This window comes from Episyrphus balteatus, chromosome 1, assembly GCF_945859705.1.
Source record: "Episyrphus balteatus chromosome 1, idEpiBalt1.1, whole genome shotgun sequence".
Lineage (NCBI taxonomy): Eukaryota > Metazoa > Arthropoda > Insecta > Diptera > Syrphidae > Episyrphus > Episyrphus balteatus.
This window is the reverse complement of record NC_079134.1, coordinates 2868873-2886339: the sequence shown is the minus strand read 5'-3', so window position 1 is coordinate 2886339 and position 17467 is coordinate 2868873. Positions and strand designations below refer to the sequence as shown.

At 32.4% G+C, this 17467-nt stretch overlaps 1 protein-coding gene across 1 annotated transcript; it reads left to right on the top strand.

The window, feature by feature from the left end:
* The first annotated feature begins 10520 nt into the window (after positions 1–10520).
* On the top strand, positions 10521–15899 carry LOC129906381 (RNA-binding protein Rsf1). Its single transcript, XM_055982127.1, has 2 exons — positions 10521–10686; positions 14641–15899. The coding sequence occupies exon 2, from the start codon at positions 14788–14790 to the stop codon at positions 15409–15411; it is 624 nt and encodes a 207-aa protein (XP_055838102.1). The 5' UTR covers positions 10521–10686; positions 14641–14787; the 3' UTR covers positions 15412–15899.
* The last annotated feature ends 1568 nt before the right edge of the window (positions 15900–17467 follow it).

The following is a 17467-nucleotide window of genomic DNA, read 5'->3' as shown; positions in this document are numbered from 1 at the left end:
ATCTTAGCTTAGTCAAGTGAAGCTTAAGGTTTATGGAGAAAATTGATGTAAATGAAAATTGGATTTTTTTATTTGTAGGTAAACAGCAGAATTTTAAAACAGTCTGTGTAAATTATAGAGTGTGAAATTGAGAGCTTTAACATCATGGGCCTATTTATCGGTATATATGTATGTACCTATCTACCATATATGAATCAAATGGTTTCTGGTCAGTGGCGTAGCTTAGCTAGCACTTTGGGGGTACTGTATCAAATATTTTTTTAAATACCTAGGTAAGTTTAATGACAAAGTATCAAATGAACATGAGGCTTTTATTGATAAAGCTATCAGTAACTCTTATACATTTAACAAACGTTGTTTTTTAGTTTGTAAGTGGTTAGATCGTAAAAACGTAACACAATGTCATATTTCTGACCTCAGAATCGAGTTCACGTTCACACATACGATTTTGGTCGCGCCATTATTCAGTCGCAAAAATGGATCACAAGGATTTCAATGGCTGTGAACACACATGCTTCCCGCTATTGAAAATTTGAAAATTGTGTTTACAGTCATTGAAATTGTTGTCATCCAATTTGCGACTGAATAATCGCGCGATCAAAATCGCATGTGTTCGCCTAGCCTAAGTCGAATTTTCACGGGACTCGAAAATCGGTTCGAGTTAGAGGGAAATTTGAGTAAGAGGGATTTATTTAATATTTTTTCTTCAAAATTGTTCATTAAAAATGGTGACAAAGTTCGACTTAGAAGGAAATTCAACTTAGAGGGAGTCGACTGTATTTAAATTAAAAATTTGAGGCAAATATATCAATTTTACTTTCTTTTTTTTTTTGAAAAATCAATTTTTTCGAAGCAGAGTATTCTGAAATTTTGTATAGATATGTGAAAAAATAATAATTTTTCAAAACGGCATTTTTTTTAATTTAGAAACATTTTTATATATACAATTTAAAAAAATATTGTTTTAAAATACTGCCTTAATCATTTTCTAAATTTTCTTAAGAACATTTTTGTATAGGTACAAAAAATCAAACTGTACACTTCTTTCGTAAAAATCATTTGAAACTTTTTTAAGTTTAATTTTTTTTTACACTATACTTATGAAATTCTTAAAGCAAGAAAGTGCGACCCAGTCGTTTAATTTATTTTTGACCTATAGAAAACAATAATAGCTGCGTTCCTTTGGAAATATTTATCTACTTTTTAGTACTTAAAGCTGCTTTGAACTACTTTTTCAGTATAGCAAAGTAGATCAAAGTAGTTTTAAGTACTAAAAAGTAGATAAATATTTCCAAAGGAACGCAGCCAATAGATAGTTTATCTGATTCTAAAAATTTGTTGATATTCTAATGACAAAATTGTCTCCTTTTGTTTTTGAAAACAAGTGTGATTGGCCAATCCTTTTTGCTAAATTTTTTTTAATACAAGCAAAATAATGAAAGTTGACTACTTATTTCTTGCTCTCCATTCAAAATCGTGAGCGCGATTTGATTGCTTGATACACAACTTGCGCATCTGAAATTTTGGGATTTTCGCTCGGAGATTTTTTTTTTTTGAGATTTTTTCCTGGAGATTTTGTCTATACCCAGGTTTGTCTTGGGGATTTTGGCTTTGGGGATTTTCTCTTTGGGATTATGGGTTTTGGTCATTCATCACCAACCCAGTCATGAAGAAAGGTTTTGAAAACTCGGTTCTTATTTTCAAAAAAAAAGGAGAAAAAAATACTAGCCCAATAAAATTGTAGGTAGCTCTTCAAAATAATTATGTATTTTCTTTTTTCGGGAAGTGCTCAGCCAAGTTCTCGAGCGACCTCGGCACTTCACCATTACTTTAAGGAAATAACTCAGGCCAAAGATGCCAGAAATTTCAAACTCATTTCATTTGTTGAGCTAATCAAAAACAAATTCTTCGTAATATTTCAGGTACCTAGGACGAGTAGTTTTTAAGATATTATATGGCTTCAAAAATCACAAAAACCGTAACTGAATGACTTACTCACTGACAGATCATCCAAACTATGGAGCACTTCCCATTATCGTAGAAACTTTCAAAAAAGGAGCCAGAGGTCATCCTATAGAAATTATGTAGGTCCCTACTAACAATTTTGCTTCTATAATGCTTTACAGAAGCAACAATTGCATCTGTAAAGCTTTATAGAACCAAAATTGTTTGTCGAGATGCTAACGCAGAAAGTATTGAAAAAGCGTACCAAGTTCTAAGGTTTGGTTTTTAAATTATATCAAATAAATTTACATTTTTACATTTTCCCCGTAACTTTTTCCCATTTCAGTAACTATATGCTATCACGAATCATCTTCAAAATTGGAAAAAAATTCCCTTTGGAAAATTTCTATCATAGATTTTTCAGGAAACTTTTTCATAATTTGAATGAAGAAATTTTCACAAGTAAGTTTTGGGGAAAAAAGTTGTTTGCTTTTTAGAAATAAAAAATAAATAAATAAAAAAGAGTGTGTGTTCACTGTACACGTACACGCGATTTAAGTTATATACTTCTTACACACGGTAGGTTCATATCATAACAAAACTGTTTTACAATTATGAGCACTATAGATAGTGCTACTTGCTAATTCCTTTGTGCCTGGCTACACGGTGATTTTTCAATCGCCTAAGCAGTGAGTTTGTAGGCAAGAGGGATGAAGAGTGAAGGGGGAAGATGCTCACGAAGGGAACTGAATTTTCTGAGGGCAGTACAGTTCCATTGCTAAATTTTTCCTCTTTTTGACATTTGTTCCTAGAAAATGTAAAAGTGAAACGTGATTGGGCACAACGGTGTGTAGCCAGGCACTTTGAAATTTGTTTTCAAAAAGTAATTTTTCATACCCAACGCTGCAACAGAAGTATATTCAATAAATACATACATCGATAATAAAATATTATTAAGGGTAAAGGCTTAACTTCATTGGCCACTTTTTGCAAAAGTCAACAAATGAAAATATTTTTTTCTCGCTAGCGCAATTTGTTTGTAAAAAAGAGTTAATACAGTAAAATAAGGAGAAAAAAGGGGTAAATCTCGGAATGAATGTTAGTAGTAATTTTTTTTGCTCAATATCTTCCTTTTACCATTCTATAACATATCTCAAAAGTCTAGAAAAATCTCATGTCCGCTTGTCGCGATTTCAAGATCAAATCGCGAAATGGAGATTTTCAAAATTAGCAAAAATAGGCTATGGTATTATATACACATATGATACATGATTTCAAGGTATTTTTTAATGCTGATTCCAAAAAATCTAAAATCAAGACAATCTGACGTCTCTGGAAAAAGTTATACCTGTTTTTCATCTGTCAACTCATATTATTATAACAGTTGCAAACTTACTGCCGAAAAACCCTTAAAAATTATGGTAGATGAACCAAATTTTGCATGAAGATTTTAGAATCCATCATTATTAAAAATCAAAACAATCCATTACAAAAAATATATATACCTACGAAATAATGGTATTTTTTGATGGAGGGGCAAATTTTAGGATATGCACTAAAGAAGATTCTTGTTCATCTTAGGAATAAGTGCTAATAGGCTAATTTTTTCATTTTAATCTTTGTTTGGATATTCTTTAACTACCCTCAAAAATCTAAAAAAATCTCATGTCCGCAAGTCCTAATTTTCTTGGTTTGAAGATAAGGTGCAGATTTGAAAAAATTGAAAAACTACTCTCCAGATATTTGTGTCAGATCAACATGAATAAGGTACATTACTTTTTAGGGATGGTCATATTGATTTGTTTGTGGGTTTTGTTGGAATCAGCGTTAAAAAATACCTTGAAATGATATGGGTTATGTTGGTATACATATAAGAATCTAAAATTTTCTTATTATTTTTTTTAAATCTGCACCTAACTTAGTTTAACCTGGAAAATAAGAACTTGCGGGCATGAGATTTTTTTAGATTTTTGACATAAGTTATAGAATATCCAAACAAAGATAGAAACAAAAAAATTAGCTTTTTAGCACTAATTCCAAGATTGACCAGGATGTTTTTTAGTGCACATCCCAAAATTTCCCCTTTTCTCAAAAAATACCATTTTGTCATAGATATAAATGTTTTTTTGCATTGCATTGTTTTGATTCTTAATGATAATGGATATGATAACCCTCATGCAAAATATGATTCCGCTACCATTACTTTTAAGGGTTTTTCGGTAGTAAGTTAGCAACTGTTATAATAATATGGGTTGAAAGATGAAAAACAGGTATAACTTTTTTCAGAGACGTCAGATTGTCTTGATTTTAGATATTTTGGAATCAGCATTAAAAAATACCTTGAAATCATGTATCGTATGTGTATATAATACCATAGCCTATTTTTGCTAATTTTGAAAATCTCCATTTCGCGATTTGACCTTGAAATCGCGACAAGCGGACATGAGATTTTTCTAGACTTTTGAGATATGTTATAGAATGGCAAAAGGAAGATATTGAGCAAAAAAAATTTTTACTAACATTCATTCCGAGGTTAAATCCTTATTTGACTGGATTAAGTATATAAATTGTTTTTTAGACCAAAAAATAATCTTTATGCATTATTTTTGTAATTTTTTATTTCGGGAAATCATCACAAAAGCAGTTTGAAAATTTTCACTTTTGTACTTTTTCACTTTTTAGGTCAATATGTTAGACCAGGGTCGATAATTTTTGAAACCAAAAAAAAATCATAGTAGGATGAAACCCATTGGAAAAGAAGGTGAATATGATGAAAATTAAAGGAAAAATAAATTACGGGCGAGCCGAGTTCGGGAAGTGGGTGGGTTGAGTTTTTAATGGTAAAAATTGGTATATCTCGATTTCCGGCAAAACTACAAGTCCTATAGAAAAAAGTTGTATGACAAAGTTGTAGGTAATAAAAAGATCTACAACTTTTGCATCAACAATTTTTTCACATAACCTCAAAATTTATGTGAAAAATTCAAAAAACCGAGTTTTTGGTTTTTTATTTTTATCTTTTTCAAAAACAAAAATTTTTCTACGAAATTTGGTGAAAACTTACCTTATTATATTCCAAATACACTGTAATTTATTTGAGTTAAAATATTTATTTTTTATCCTTTTTTTTTGACTTAATACCAAAAAACACCATATTTTTCAATCGAAAATTCACGTGTCAAAATATCAGCTTTTTTCAAAAAATCGGTGGGTATTTTGTTCGTTAAAATCTCTTCTTTCCAATAGTGTAAACAAAAATTTACATTAGTATACCATAGTACATGTTCTCTGTAAAAACAAAAAGCTTGAATTCGAAAATTTTTTTATCATTATTTAAAATTTTGGACTATTTATTAAAATTTACACTTAAATTACTCAAAAACCGTAACATTAATCAATATTACATGAAATCCTACGTTTTTTGAGTAATTAAAGTGTAAATTTGAATAAATAGGCCAAAATTGTAAACAATGATAAAAAAAATTTTTCGAATTCCAGCTTTTTTCATTTTTTGCATTTTACTAAAACATGTTGTATAGTATACTAATGTAATTTTTTTTTTACACCATCAGAAAATAGACATTTTAACAAACGAAATGCTCATCGACTTTTTGAAAAAAGCTGATATTTTGACACGTGAATTTTCGATTGAAAATTAGGGTGTTTTTTTGTTATTAAGTCAAAATAAGGTGAACAAATTAATATTTTAAATCAAATAAATTACAGTGTATTTGGGATATAATAAGGTAAGTTTTCACCAAATTTCGTAGAAAAATTTTTGTTTTTGAAAAAGATAAAAATAAAAAACCAAAAACTCGGTTTTTTGAATTTTTCACATAAATTTTGAGGTTATGTGAAAAAATTGTTGATGCAAAAGTTGTAGATCTTTTTATTACCTACAACTTTGTTATACAACTTTTTTCTATAGGACTTGTAGTTTTGCCGAAAATCGAGATATACCATTTTTTACCATTAAAAACTCAACCCACCCACTTCCCGAACTCGGCTCGCCCGTAATTTATTTTTCCTTTCATTCTTATCATATTCCCCTCCTTTTCCAATGGGTTTCATCCTACTATGATTTTTTTGTACTTTTTAATGTTTTTGAAGGCATCGGCACTGGTCTATGTAGTTAAGGCTTAAGTCTAAATGATAAAGGAAGAAAAAATTCAGAATTTAATTGATTATAGAAGTTTGAACTTGTTTAAGAACTTCTAATAAGCATTTTTTGCAAAAGTGCAAAACTAAAAATGTTTTTTCTTTCACTAGCGAAGTTTATATGTAGAAAAAAGGAGGTATGCATATGCATTAGTAATTTTTTTTAAATGCATTCCGCATTATTTTTGTAGGTCGGAAAAAACATCACAAATGTTTGAAATTTATCACTTTTGTACATTTTGTTTTTTTAGACCCATTTAATAGCTTAAATGAGATAATTTCGAAAATGAGGTCAGTTCAGATTTCAAATTTAATTTTTTTTTCTATAGAATTTGATATTCGAAATGAGATAATTTGCGAAATTATCTCATTTGGCCTCTAGTTAAAGCAGGCTAAAAAAATCAAATTCTTCATAGATTTTAAAATTAGTTTTTCAAATTTATCATTACCATTTTATCATTTGTGTTTTTGTGCCTGGCTACACAGTGATTTTTCAATCGATTGAAAAATCACGTGCGGTGGCTACACTGTTGTGCCCAATCACGTTCCACTTTTACACTGCTTAGGCGATTGAAAAATCACCGTGTAGCCAGGCACTTTGACTTTAAAACACATTGATCAATGTGTCGACTCTTTGAACGCACACAAAACGCCATTTAAAAAGTTGTGCCAACCCTTAAAATAAAAAAATTTTACTTGCATTGTACAGCAGGGATGAAAAATCGTCTTTGAGCATTGTATCGAAAGTGAAATAAAATGTGTATCGAATTGTACTTTTTGAATTTTTCAAATTTTATAAAGGAGCAATTCGCAAAATTTATTTTTAATAAAAGAATAACTTTAAGATAAACCAAAAACTTAATTAATTTTTTTTTCTTAAAAAATTCAGAAAAACTTGATTGTATTTTTGGTTTTGTTTTTTGTAACTGTGATAAGGAATTATGTCGTTTCATTACAACTCAAAACTTTGGTCTTATAAAAAAAAAGCTTTCGTGATAAAATATGTAAATTTGCAGATTTATTGCAGGTGGATTAAACTTCAAAATATAAGCTATAATCTTATTGTCAATAGCTATGAAAATTGAAGTAAATTTTCAAAACAAAAAATAAAGAAATTAAAAATCCTAACCTGTGCCAGTTTTTTTTAAATAAATCTCACATGTAAACAAAAAAGCCCAACAAACAATATCCCTTCTATAAAGGCTTGGCCACACCGGAGGGTATGCGGTAGCGGTACGGGTAGAGGTAACGGTACTTGTATGAAAAAAATTCCAAACTGACATATCAACGTTCAGATGTGGAATTTTTTTCATACAAATATCGTTACCGCTACCAGTACCTCTACCGCATACCCAAGCCTTTAAAGGCTTGGCCACACCGGAGGGTATGCGGTAGCGGTACGGGTAGAGGTAACGGTACTTGTATGAAAAAAATTCCAAACTGACATATCAACGTTCAGATGTGGAATTTTTTTCATACAAATATCGTTACCGCTACCAGTACCTCTACCGCATACCCTCCAATGTGGCCAAGCCTTAAAGGCTTGGCCACACCGGAGGGTATGCGGTAGCGGTACGGGTAGAGGTAACGGTACTTGTATGAAAAAAATTCCAAACTGACATATCAACGTTCAGATGTGGAATTTTTTTCATACAAATATCGTTACCGCTACCCGTACCTCTACCGCATACCCTCCGGTGTGGCCAAGCCTTAAGGCTTGTGATGCTTAATTTTCAAAGGCTGAGGTAAGCTCGCCGGAATCCAAGGTTCGTTCTGAGGAAAGCAATCTTAAAACTCAGTTAGAGTGAAAACACCGAATTCTTTCCAATTAGTAATATTCTTTATTCGTTTAATCAACTAACTACTTTCTTATTTACAATTATTTATTCTTTTTTTTATTTGTTATATTTTTTTCTTCATTTATTACATAATAATATATCCTAACATGCTCTGATTAGAAAAGCCCTGCCTTGAGTGGGAATTAGCCCAGGCCCAAGGTGATAGGGAATATTCCAAGCACACCTCCTAACGAGGGTGAATAGAGCGCTACCTATAACTCTCGGCGAAAGCCCAGGCTCAAAATGAGTGGGAAGTAATTAAGTCCCTAAAGCACAGCCTCCTAACGAGGGTGAAAGAGTTATTTATTAAAACTAAAAAAAACTTTTATTGAAAATAGGAACAATTAATTAAAATTGAACCACGGTCACCATAACCAAGTTGCTATTCAACTCTAGTAGCGGCGGGAGAACTACTTCTTTATTGTTCGAAGGTTGACGATTCTGGTACTGGTAGCGGTAACGATATTTGTATGAAAAAAATTCCACATCTGAACGTTGATATGTCAGTTTGGAATTTTTTTCATACAAGTACCGTTACCTCTACCCGTACCGCTACCGCATACCCTCCGATGTGGCCAAGCCTTAAAGGCTTGGCCACACCGGAGGGTATGCGGTAGAGGTACGGGTAGCGGTAACGATATTTGTACTAAAAAAATTCCACACCTGAACGTTGATGTGTCAGCTTGGAATTTTTTTCATACAAGTACCCGTACCGCTACCGTATGTACCCTTCGGTGTGGCCAAGCCTTAAAGCTTTACAGGAGTTACATTACCACCTATAAAGCTTTATAGAAGTAAATTTGTTAGTCGGGAGTAATGCCCTTAAAGCAAATTTTATTTTTTCAAAGATAATTGAATATAGACTTTAAATTCACTGGTGACCGCTGAATGTTTGCCTATTGTTCTTAAAACACTGAGCAAATGATAAATAAAAATTGGTTTTATATTTTTTGCCTTCTGTATTTGCAAATATATGTACAGTACATAACGCTTATAAGAAACTCAAAAATTGCACAATATTTGTTTCTTATAACCGAGTGTTTCTTATATTCTTAGAACGGATATAAGAAACAAGTTTCTTATACGGATATAAAAAACAAGTTTCTTATACACATCTAGTACCCAGTAGCATGGTATAAAAAGACAAGGTATGATCATTAGAGCCGCCATCTTACAAAATGGGGTAATAAGGTTTTGACGTTTTATACTTGGCAAAGTCAAAAGCAACAAATAATTTCCAAGACAAATTTGATTACAACAACAATTTCAATAGGCAGCTGTCAAAACCTTAAGTAGCCATTTTTAAGTTTTGACAGTTCTGGATACAGAGTTTGTTCTAATGATCATACCGTCTTTTTTTATACCATGACCCAGTAGTATTACAAACTTATCTTCGCCTAAATATTCAATCCAATTATATAACTACATAATTATGTAGCTTCTTTATAATTTTCACAGATTTCTTTTCTATTTTTTCCCGATTTAATTTATTCAAGGATTATGTATCAATTTAGTTTTAAGGCTTGGCCACACCGGAGGGTATGCGGTAGCGGTATGGGTAGAGGTAACGGTACTTATATGAACAAAATTTCAAACTGACACATCAACGTTCAGATGTGGAATTTTTTTCATACAAATATCGTTACCGCTACCCGTACCGCTACCGCATACCCTCCGGTGTGGCCAAGCCTTTAAGTGAAATATTAGCTGTGTTCCTTTGGCCTGAAGTATCTACTGCTAAGTTGTTCTGCTTGTATTCAACTCCATTTCTTCAATAGAAAAAAATGTCTTTGAATGGATTCAGATGCACTAAAAAGTACTTTGCTGAGCAACATTTTTAGCAAAGGTAAACACAGCAGGGATATAAAGAACACAAACACAACAAATAACAAATTAACCACTGAACTGAAATTCTCTTCAAATAATGTCAAACTCAAATGACATTTGCACAGGTTGCTTTGAATTTTTCTTTAGGGCTCATGTTTTTTTAGTTTCGTAATTTTTTTGAAAGTTTCTTAAATCCAACCAACTTTATGTGTGTGCAAGAAAGTCCGTGGTTTGAAAAATGTTTCTTTTATCAGTGTTTTTCTTATAAGCGTGTTTCTTATAAACATATAATTCAACATTAAAATATATGGTAAAGTACACGGTGATTTTGTTCGAGTTTCTTGTAAGCGAGGTTTTCTTATAAGCGTGTTTCTTATAAGCTATAAATACTGTATAACTACTATTATTTTTTGGTTTAAAAAAAAAAAAAAACAAATTTTGTATTCTTGTTTTCGAAAACTAAGTTTCTGTCGCTTCTTTTTTTTACCAACAATAGTGCATTTAAATTGAACCAATTCCCAAGAGATTTTTTTTTTCACAAAATAACACACTATAAAACAGCACACATGTTCATGCGGCAATTTGTTTCCTTCATAAAGAAACCTCATCATTTCATATAACACCCCTGATATCATACTACCAACTATGCGAACAAAAAAAATTTCAACCGAACCGCGAAGATGCCGTTCCCTGATTGGTTGAAAATCTCTACACCATTTGAAAAAAAACCAAGCCAACGCCGTTCGCCATTTCATCATTTTCGTTCATTCTCGTTTTGGTTTTCGGGAAAAGCAGACGTCCAGGCTGAAAAGTGTGTGAAAAAGTTAAAAGTGTCAAGTAAAAATTTTTTTTTAATTCTCACCTCAGGTGCATCGCTGATCACCTTGAAATAGCCGGGAAGAAAATTTTAGGTTCAACGGTAAAAATTCTTCAAAATATTTTTAAAAACAAAAAAAAAATCAACAAACAAAGATTTTTTATATATATATATATAAACATAATATTTTTAAAGAATTGCTTATTTATTTTAGTAATTTTCGACGTTTTTTTTCGTCCACCACTCCCTACTTCTCTCCAAATATACATAGAAAAAAAATATAATATATATATACATACATATATATATAAGTTTGTCCGAAAATACATACATACAAAAAATTCTAGAGCGCAATTAAAGTGCCTGTGCCTTGTTTTAACTCGCAGTTCTGCTACATACATATACATCGATTTATTAAATTCATAAAAAATTAACGCCATATATTTAAAAATAGTTGCTATATTCGATTGATCCAATATTTATGGCACCATCGCGTCGATTACACTGAAATCGCAATGGAAAAAAAAGGCTGTTAAAAAAATTACTTTTTGCGAACGACGCCATCTTGAAAATATAGGGTGTTGTACTAATACACCGACATTTACATATCACTTCGAGTTAAATACATATTTTTTCCATATCCGCCTCTCTGCGAAAAGCGAAATGAATGAAAAACATTTTTTGAAGCTGAATCAAGATAGAACAAGACACAATCACCTTATTTGTTATAATCGATGCAAAAAAACGCCGTTAACTTAAAACTAGAAGCACATTTTAATATATTGATCCTTTTCTCTCGGCTGTGTGCAAAAAAAAATTATAAAAAACATTGCTACTCCACTCAAAAAAAAAAAAAAAAAGATTATAACTCCGCCGAAATCGTATATTATTTCCTCCTCTTCCTCAACAATTTATATAAAAAATATCCTTCGTTTTTTTGGAGAACATGACGCATGCATTAATAATTTCTTCATCGTCTCACGAATCACGATTAAAATTTTCTTTTTTCGAACAAAAAATTACATAAAATTAAAAAAAAACTTCATCCATCGATCGCATACTGAAAAAAAGGGGTGTGGGATTTTTATTTATTTTTTTTTTCTTCATTAATTCTTCCCTAGATACCTAATTTAATTAACTTTGAGGGAAAAGAAAAACAGGAAATCGATATTTGCACGACTTGCGTGCTTGTGTTATGTGTTTGGGGAAGGTATACTATCGCCATGGACGCCATTTTCTAGAACTTTGGTCTCGAGGTTGTTTTTATTTTTCTCATTTTTTCGTTAATCTGTATTTTGTGTACTTAAAATGGCGTTGTGCGGTTTTATCATTCAAATTGCTTGGAAAATAACAGACAACTTCAATTTCGATTGTTGTTTTTTCTCTTATTTTTCAATTAAAAACAGCAATGGCCGACGACCATATTGCTTGCTTTTGCTAATCTTGTTTAATCTTTGTGCTCAATTTAGTACATTGTGCTACTTTTTTGCTTGGCAAATCAACATTCCTCCACTCTTTTGTGGGCTTCTATAATGTACTTTGGTAAAGCTGATTAAACATACATAAATTGCGTTGTTAATTAAAGAATAATAATTTATGAAATAAATTTTATTTGGCAAGATAGAGATATCTGAGTCAGATTAGGAGTTGAGTCATACAGCCTGAAAAACAAATTCATGGGCTTTGCATATACATATTTTCAATTATACAAATTTCCTTCTAAATATTCACTTTTGTTTGTTCTTTCTAAAACGCCAAGCTAAAACAGCAAAATTAAATTAACTAAATCCACCCTGTATTGAAAAGAGGGTAGGTTAGGTGGCGTACGTGCCGTAGCGTTTTTTTTTTTAGTACAGGGGTGAATGTATATCAACATTTCCATTCCAGTATCTATTAAAGTCTCCACAACAATGCCAACTCAGCTTCAGCTAGTTTTTCCAGCTGTCTATAGTTTTGAGACTGAAACTACGCCAGGGGGCTATTCTGTGAAAAGGGAAATACCTATTTATGTATTAAAATCAACCTATCTAGTACTAGTTTTCTGAAACTTATTATTTCATTTCCAATCGTTGGAGAGTTCTATCAAATTTCAAAAAGATACTTCATTTTATGTGGAATATTTTTAGAAAACAAAAGTCTTAACTAAGTTGAGTAGGTACATATTAAAAATAGATTTTGTTTATTTCTCGCACAATTGATTTTTTAAGTTCATAACTTATGTATGTGCAAGTGGAGACTTTTCGAGTCTTCTACTTATTCGGTATTGAAAAGATTGTTGTCTATAACTACTGGATATGGCAAAAACACAAAGACAAAAAAAAATTGCAACTTTTCTGCCAGAGAAAGCTGATATATTTTGCATTTTTGTTAACCTTTCGGCTCATGTTTGGAGAGTTTCTCTTTGTCATAGCAAGAGGAGCCTATCGGCCTTGTTGCGATTTGCAACTATCAATGGATAGTTAATAAAAATTAAATTTCGATATCTTATTACTTAATTAATAAAAGTTTTGAAAGCAGAGAATGGTCCTAACCGTTATTAAATAAAATCTTATTACAAAATTCCATTAAAAAGTTGATCAGTTTTCCTATAATTTAGGTTTAAAAATCCCAAATTTCAGTATTTATCAACTATCGATTGATAGTTGTAAGTCACAATAAGGCTGTAAATGATTCGTTCAAAACGAGTTAAAAGCCTTTTTTTATAGTTTCAAACATAACTCCTAAACCAAACTTTTCAAAGCAAGTGGAAATTCAAAAAACAACCTTCTTTCTATCATAAACTCATAAAGATTTAACAAAAAAGATAGGTATTCAGGAGTGAATTCGGCTCATAGCAGTGCCTAGGCTGAGCGGACAGTGTCCTAGACTCAGCAGCAGTGTTGTCACTTTCAAAACAAAAAATTGCGAAGTAGATCCATAAAAAAATGCAGTAGATTAACATTTAACAAACAAAATACTCATATGTTGAACTAACAATCAGAATGCCTTTCTTATTACAACCAAACTCATGTACAGAATTTAAATTAAGTATTTGTACTTTATTATTAGATTTTCACGAACCCAGCAGTGTTATTTTGGTGTTTTGCAGCTCTATTTTTTTTTAACATAAAGCTTAACAATTTGTGTACTTATAAAGGAGATGCTCCAGCTCCAGACTGTGCGAGAGGTGCTCTAGACTCAGCAGAGCACTTGGCCGAAGGGTTTTTTAAAGACTTTGAGCATGCCTCAGTTTGAGTAAATGCAATTTTTGTTGCATTTGTTTGCTCTTGCACGTTGCAGGGCTTTTTCTTGACGAAATTCTATTGGATATTCAAAGGAATTTGCCTGTTTAAATAAGTTCTCATTGTATCTTCTTAGGATATGACAGCTGAGTATCAGTTAGTCATTCGTTCTTCTTAAAATAAAAAAAGACTTGGGTATCATTAGCAAAAATAGTTCAACTCTCAATGTAACCCATTTGATGAAATTCCCTATGTGACCCTACCAAAATATCCACATAATCTCTTCGCAATGGCATTTTGTATATAAAGTAATTGTCTTGCGAAGTGATTCTGTGGTATAACTTTAGTATTCATAATACTACATTTCCAATTAGATTAGAATATAAATTCATTTTAAAACTTCCTGCTTACTTGATTGTTTCAATCCCGACACAACTCTTTCCATTGTTTAAACCGCTATTCTTCGTGTTCCCTGTACAAAGACAACCTTCTACTTATTTATCATTAATTCAAAACTCCAATTCAGTATGCGATCAAAAGAAACAACAACGCTACTGATTTATATTATCATCCAAATGTTTGTAGCTAAAAAACAAAATTTCTATCTTGGATTATACTGTATACACACTTGATTTATATTTCGCTGTTACTTTATCACGTATATATTCGCCGAATTTTATGTTATACTGCTACTACTAGTAACCTACTATTCTACATGCAATTATCAATAAGAAAAAAAATATAAATCACATTTACTTCTCAAAAAAAAAAAATCTCTCAAAAATCATATCAAAGAACGAATACCTTTACCTACTATTATCAAAACATTTCACAGTCAACTCGAAGTCGTCGTAGCAACTCTTCGTAGGCAACGAACATCGTCGTCGTCAGAATCTCTCTACAGCGATCTCTACGTCTCTTGATCAACGCTCTATAAGCCAGTCCGGCGAACGAACCAAACACACACAAACATACAAGAAACATGAGTGACAGTCGAGGCACACGCGTCTACGTTGGCAATCTCACCGACAAAGTTAAAAAGGAGGATCTGGAAGGAGAATTCACTAAGTATGGTAAATTAAACTCTGTTTGGGTTGCTTTCAATCCCCCAGGTTTTGCATTCGTCGAATTCGAGAACCGCGATGAGGCGGAAAAAGCTTGCGACATTCTGAATGGCTCCGAAATCCTTGGCTCACAATTGCGAGTGGAAATCTCAAAGGGTCACCCCAGACAAGGTCGCCGAGGTGGTGGCGGCCGAGATTTCGGTCGTCGTCAAGGTGGCGGTGGAGGCGGCGGTGGTTTCCGTGGTCCACGCAGCAGCAGCGGTGGTTTCCGTTCATCCCGCGGACCACCCGGTCGCGGTTACAGCCAGGATAATGGCTACGGTTCAGGTGGTCGACGAGGCGGCAGCGGCGGCTACGGTGGTAGCAGTCGAGACAGCGGCGGTTTCAGTGGTCGACGTGATGGTTTCGGTGGGGGTGGTCGCGACAGCGGCCGTTCCTACGGCGGTGGTGGTGGCGGATTTAGCAGCGGCGGACGAAGTGGCGGTAGCGGTGGTGGCGGTCGTTTCCGCTCCCGATCACCAGCCGGTGGCCGAAGATTTTAAGCTATAATCTACTCATTTAACTATAATTATATTATACACTAGACATTGCTGTATGACTAAATACGTTTTTGAATTCAATCTTACTGCATTAAAAGAAATAAAAAAAAAAATACAAAAACTTTAAAAAAAGAGAAAAAAAAAACAAATAAAAAAGTAAAAAACATGATATAATGCCGTGTGAGTGTTAGTGCGGCGAGTATTTTAGATTTTATTTCGTAAATGTTAGGTTTTCGAATTTGAATATATAGAAGAAAATGATAAGAAAAATTAAACAAAAACAATTAATTGTACGAGAATTAATATCTTCTTTTATTTTTGCCAAGAGACGAAAACATTTTAAAAATAAAATAAAAATAGAAAAAAGTATAAATGTATGGAAAAGTATTTGATTTTACAAAAAAAAAACTTCTAAGGGAAGGAAGAAACTGTATGATTTTTTGTTTGTGTCTAAATGATTTTCCCTACATCCCCCTAACAAGACTTAGCAGAATAAATGAAATAATTATAAAGAAACAAAAAAAAAAAATAATTAGAATTCTTCTTTTATTTTGGAAACATTTAAAAAAAAGAAAACTTTCAGGAAGATTATAGCAAGTATGAAGGTAAGCATTGGCAAGGCATGCAAGATATTCGGTCGATCAACAGAAAGACGAGTTCTTAAGCGAACGTAAAATGTAAAGCTTTAAAAAATTGAGGTAATCAAAAGACATATTTAGCATTACAACTCGGTAAAATGGGTTGTCCTTGCGACAATCCAACCTTAGTTCTCATATGCATCTAGTCTTAAGAAAACCATTATTAGAAAAGGGACTGCTAGGTATACAGCCATGGACAGAGAAATAGCACACTATTGAGAAAAATCATGCGAATTGAATTTTAGATACATATTAGGAATGCTTTTTATACATTTTTTTTCTTAATATCTTAAAAATACCGTTATTTTCTATATTTATTTGCACTAACAATAATGCTTTTTCTGTCTCTTTCGCAAGTGGACACAGAAATAATACACATTTGTTTAACCGTTAAGTTTTTATTCCGCGTTCAAAAGTTGTAGACGAAAATGCATTCATTTTATTGCTACTACATATTTAATAAACAAGTATTTTTGAAAAAAATAGGCAGACAAAATTATTAAACTGCGAAAAAAGGGAGAATTACTTTTGATCTATATAGTCAAGGGAAAAATCCTTCTCAATTAGCTTAAACTCTAAATTTTTCGAATGAATGATGGATAAAGCCATTTATTTAGAAAGAGCAAATAGAAATTTAAACTCTGAAATTAAATTGCGTTAACTTCTTCCCCGCAAAACTTCCATACGAGTGGATAGAGCGATCACAAAGAAACGCAAATGTGGGCCTTTTAAATCATCTCGCACGATTTTGCCCGAAGTAAATATAGAATTCGGCGAAAAAAGTGTCAAGCAGACTTTTAAGAAGGATACTTAATGATGCTGAGTTGTACAGACAGGTAAGCAAGAAAAATCCAATGATATAAAAAGACACATGAAAGATCACCTAACATTAGCTATAAAACATCTGAATAAAAACATGCTGTTTTGAATGAGAGTCTTTTGGAGTGATGAAATAAAGGTTAACCGCATTGGAACCGATGACAAAACATTTGTCCATCGCCTAAAATGTTAAAAGGACAAGCCAAAGTATTATCTCAAGACGATGAAACTAAGAGGATAGGATTTGATGGTCTGGGGCGCATTTTCCTGGCATGGTAAGGACCCATTGGTTAGGTGGATGGCAAAATTGATAAATTCTTTTGTCTTAATGTTACATTAGAATACCGAGGAACCATATTTCTCGCCAGTTAATTAGATATTCATACATGACAATCACCCAAACATGCATCAGAAATAGTACAAGATAGGTTTTCGGACGAAAAAATCGATGTTTGCACCTAGCCATCTCAAATTCACAATCTTAACCCCATAGAAAACTTATAAATTGATGTCAAGGTTAAGCGTGGGAAAAGGAAATTCAAAAATTCAAACGATCTTTGGGCCAGAATCAAAGAAGCGTGGTGCCGTACTCCAAAAAGTGG

What these genes read in the sequence shown, in the direction of transcription:
- LOC129906381 (XM_055982127.1), top strand. Translation starts at nt 14,788, where the DNA reads ATGAGTGACAGTCGAGGCACACGCGTCTACGTTGGCAATCTCACCGAC.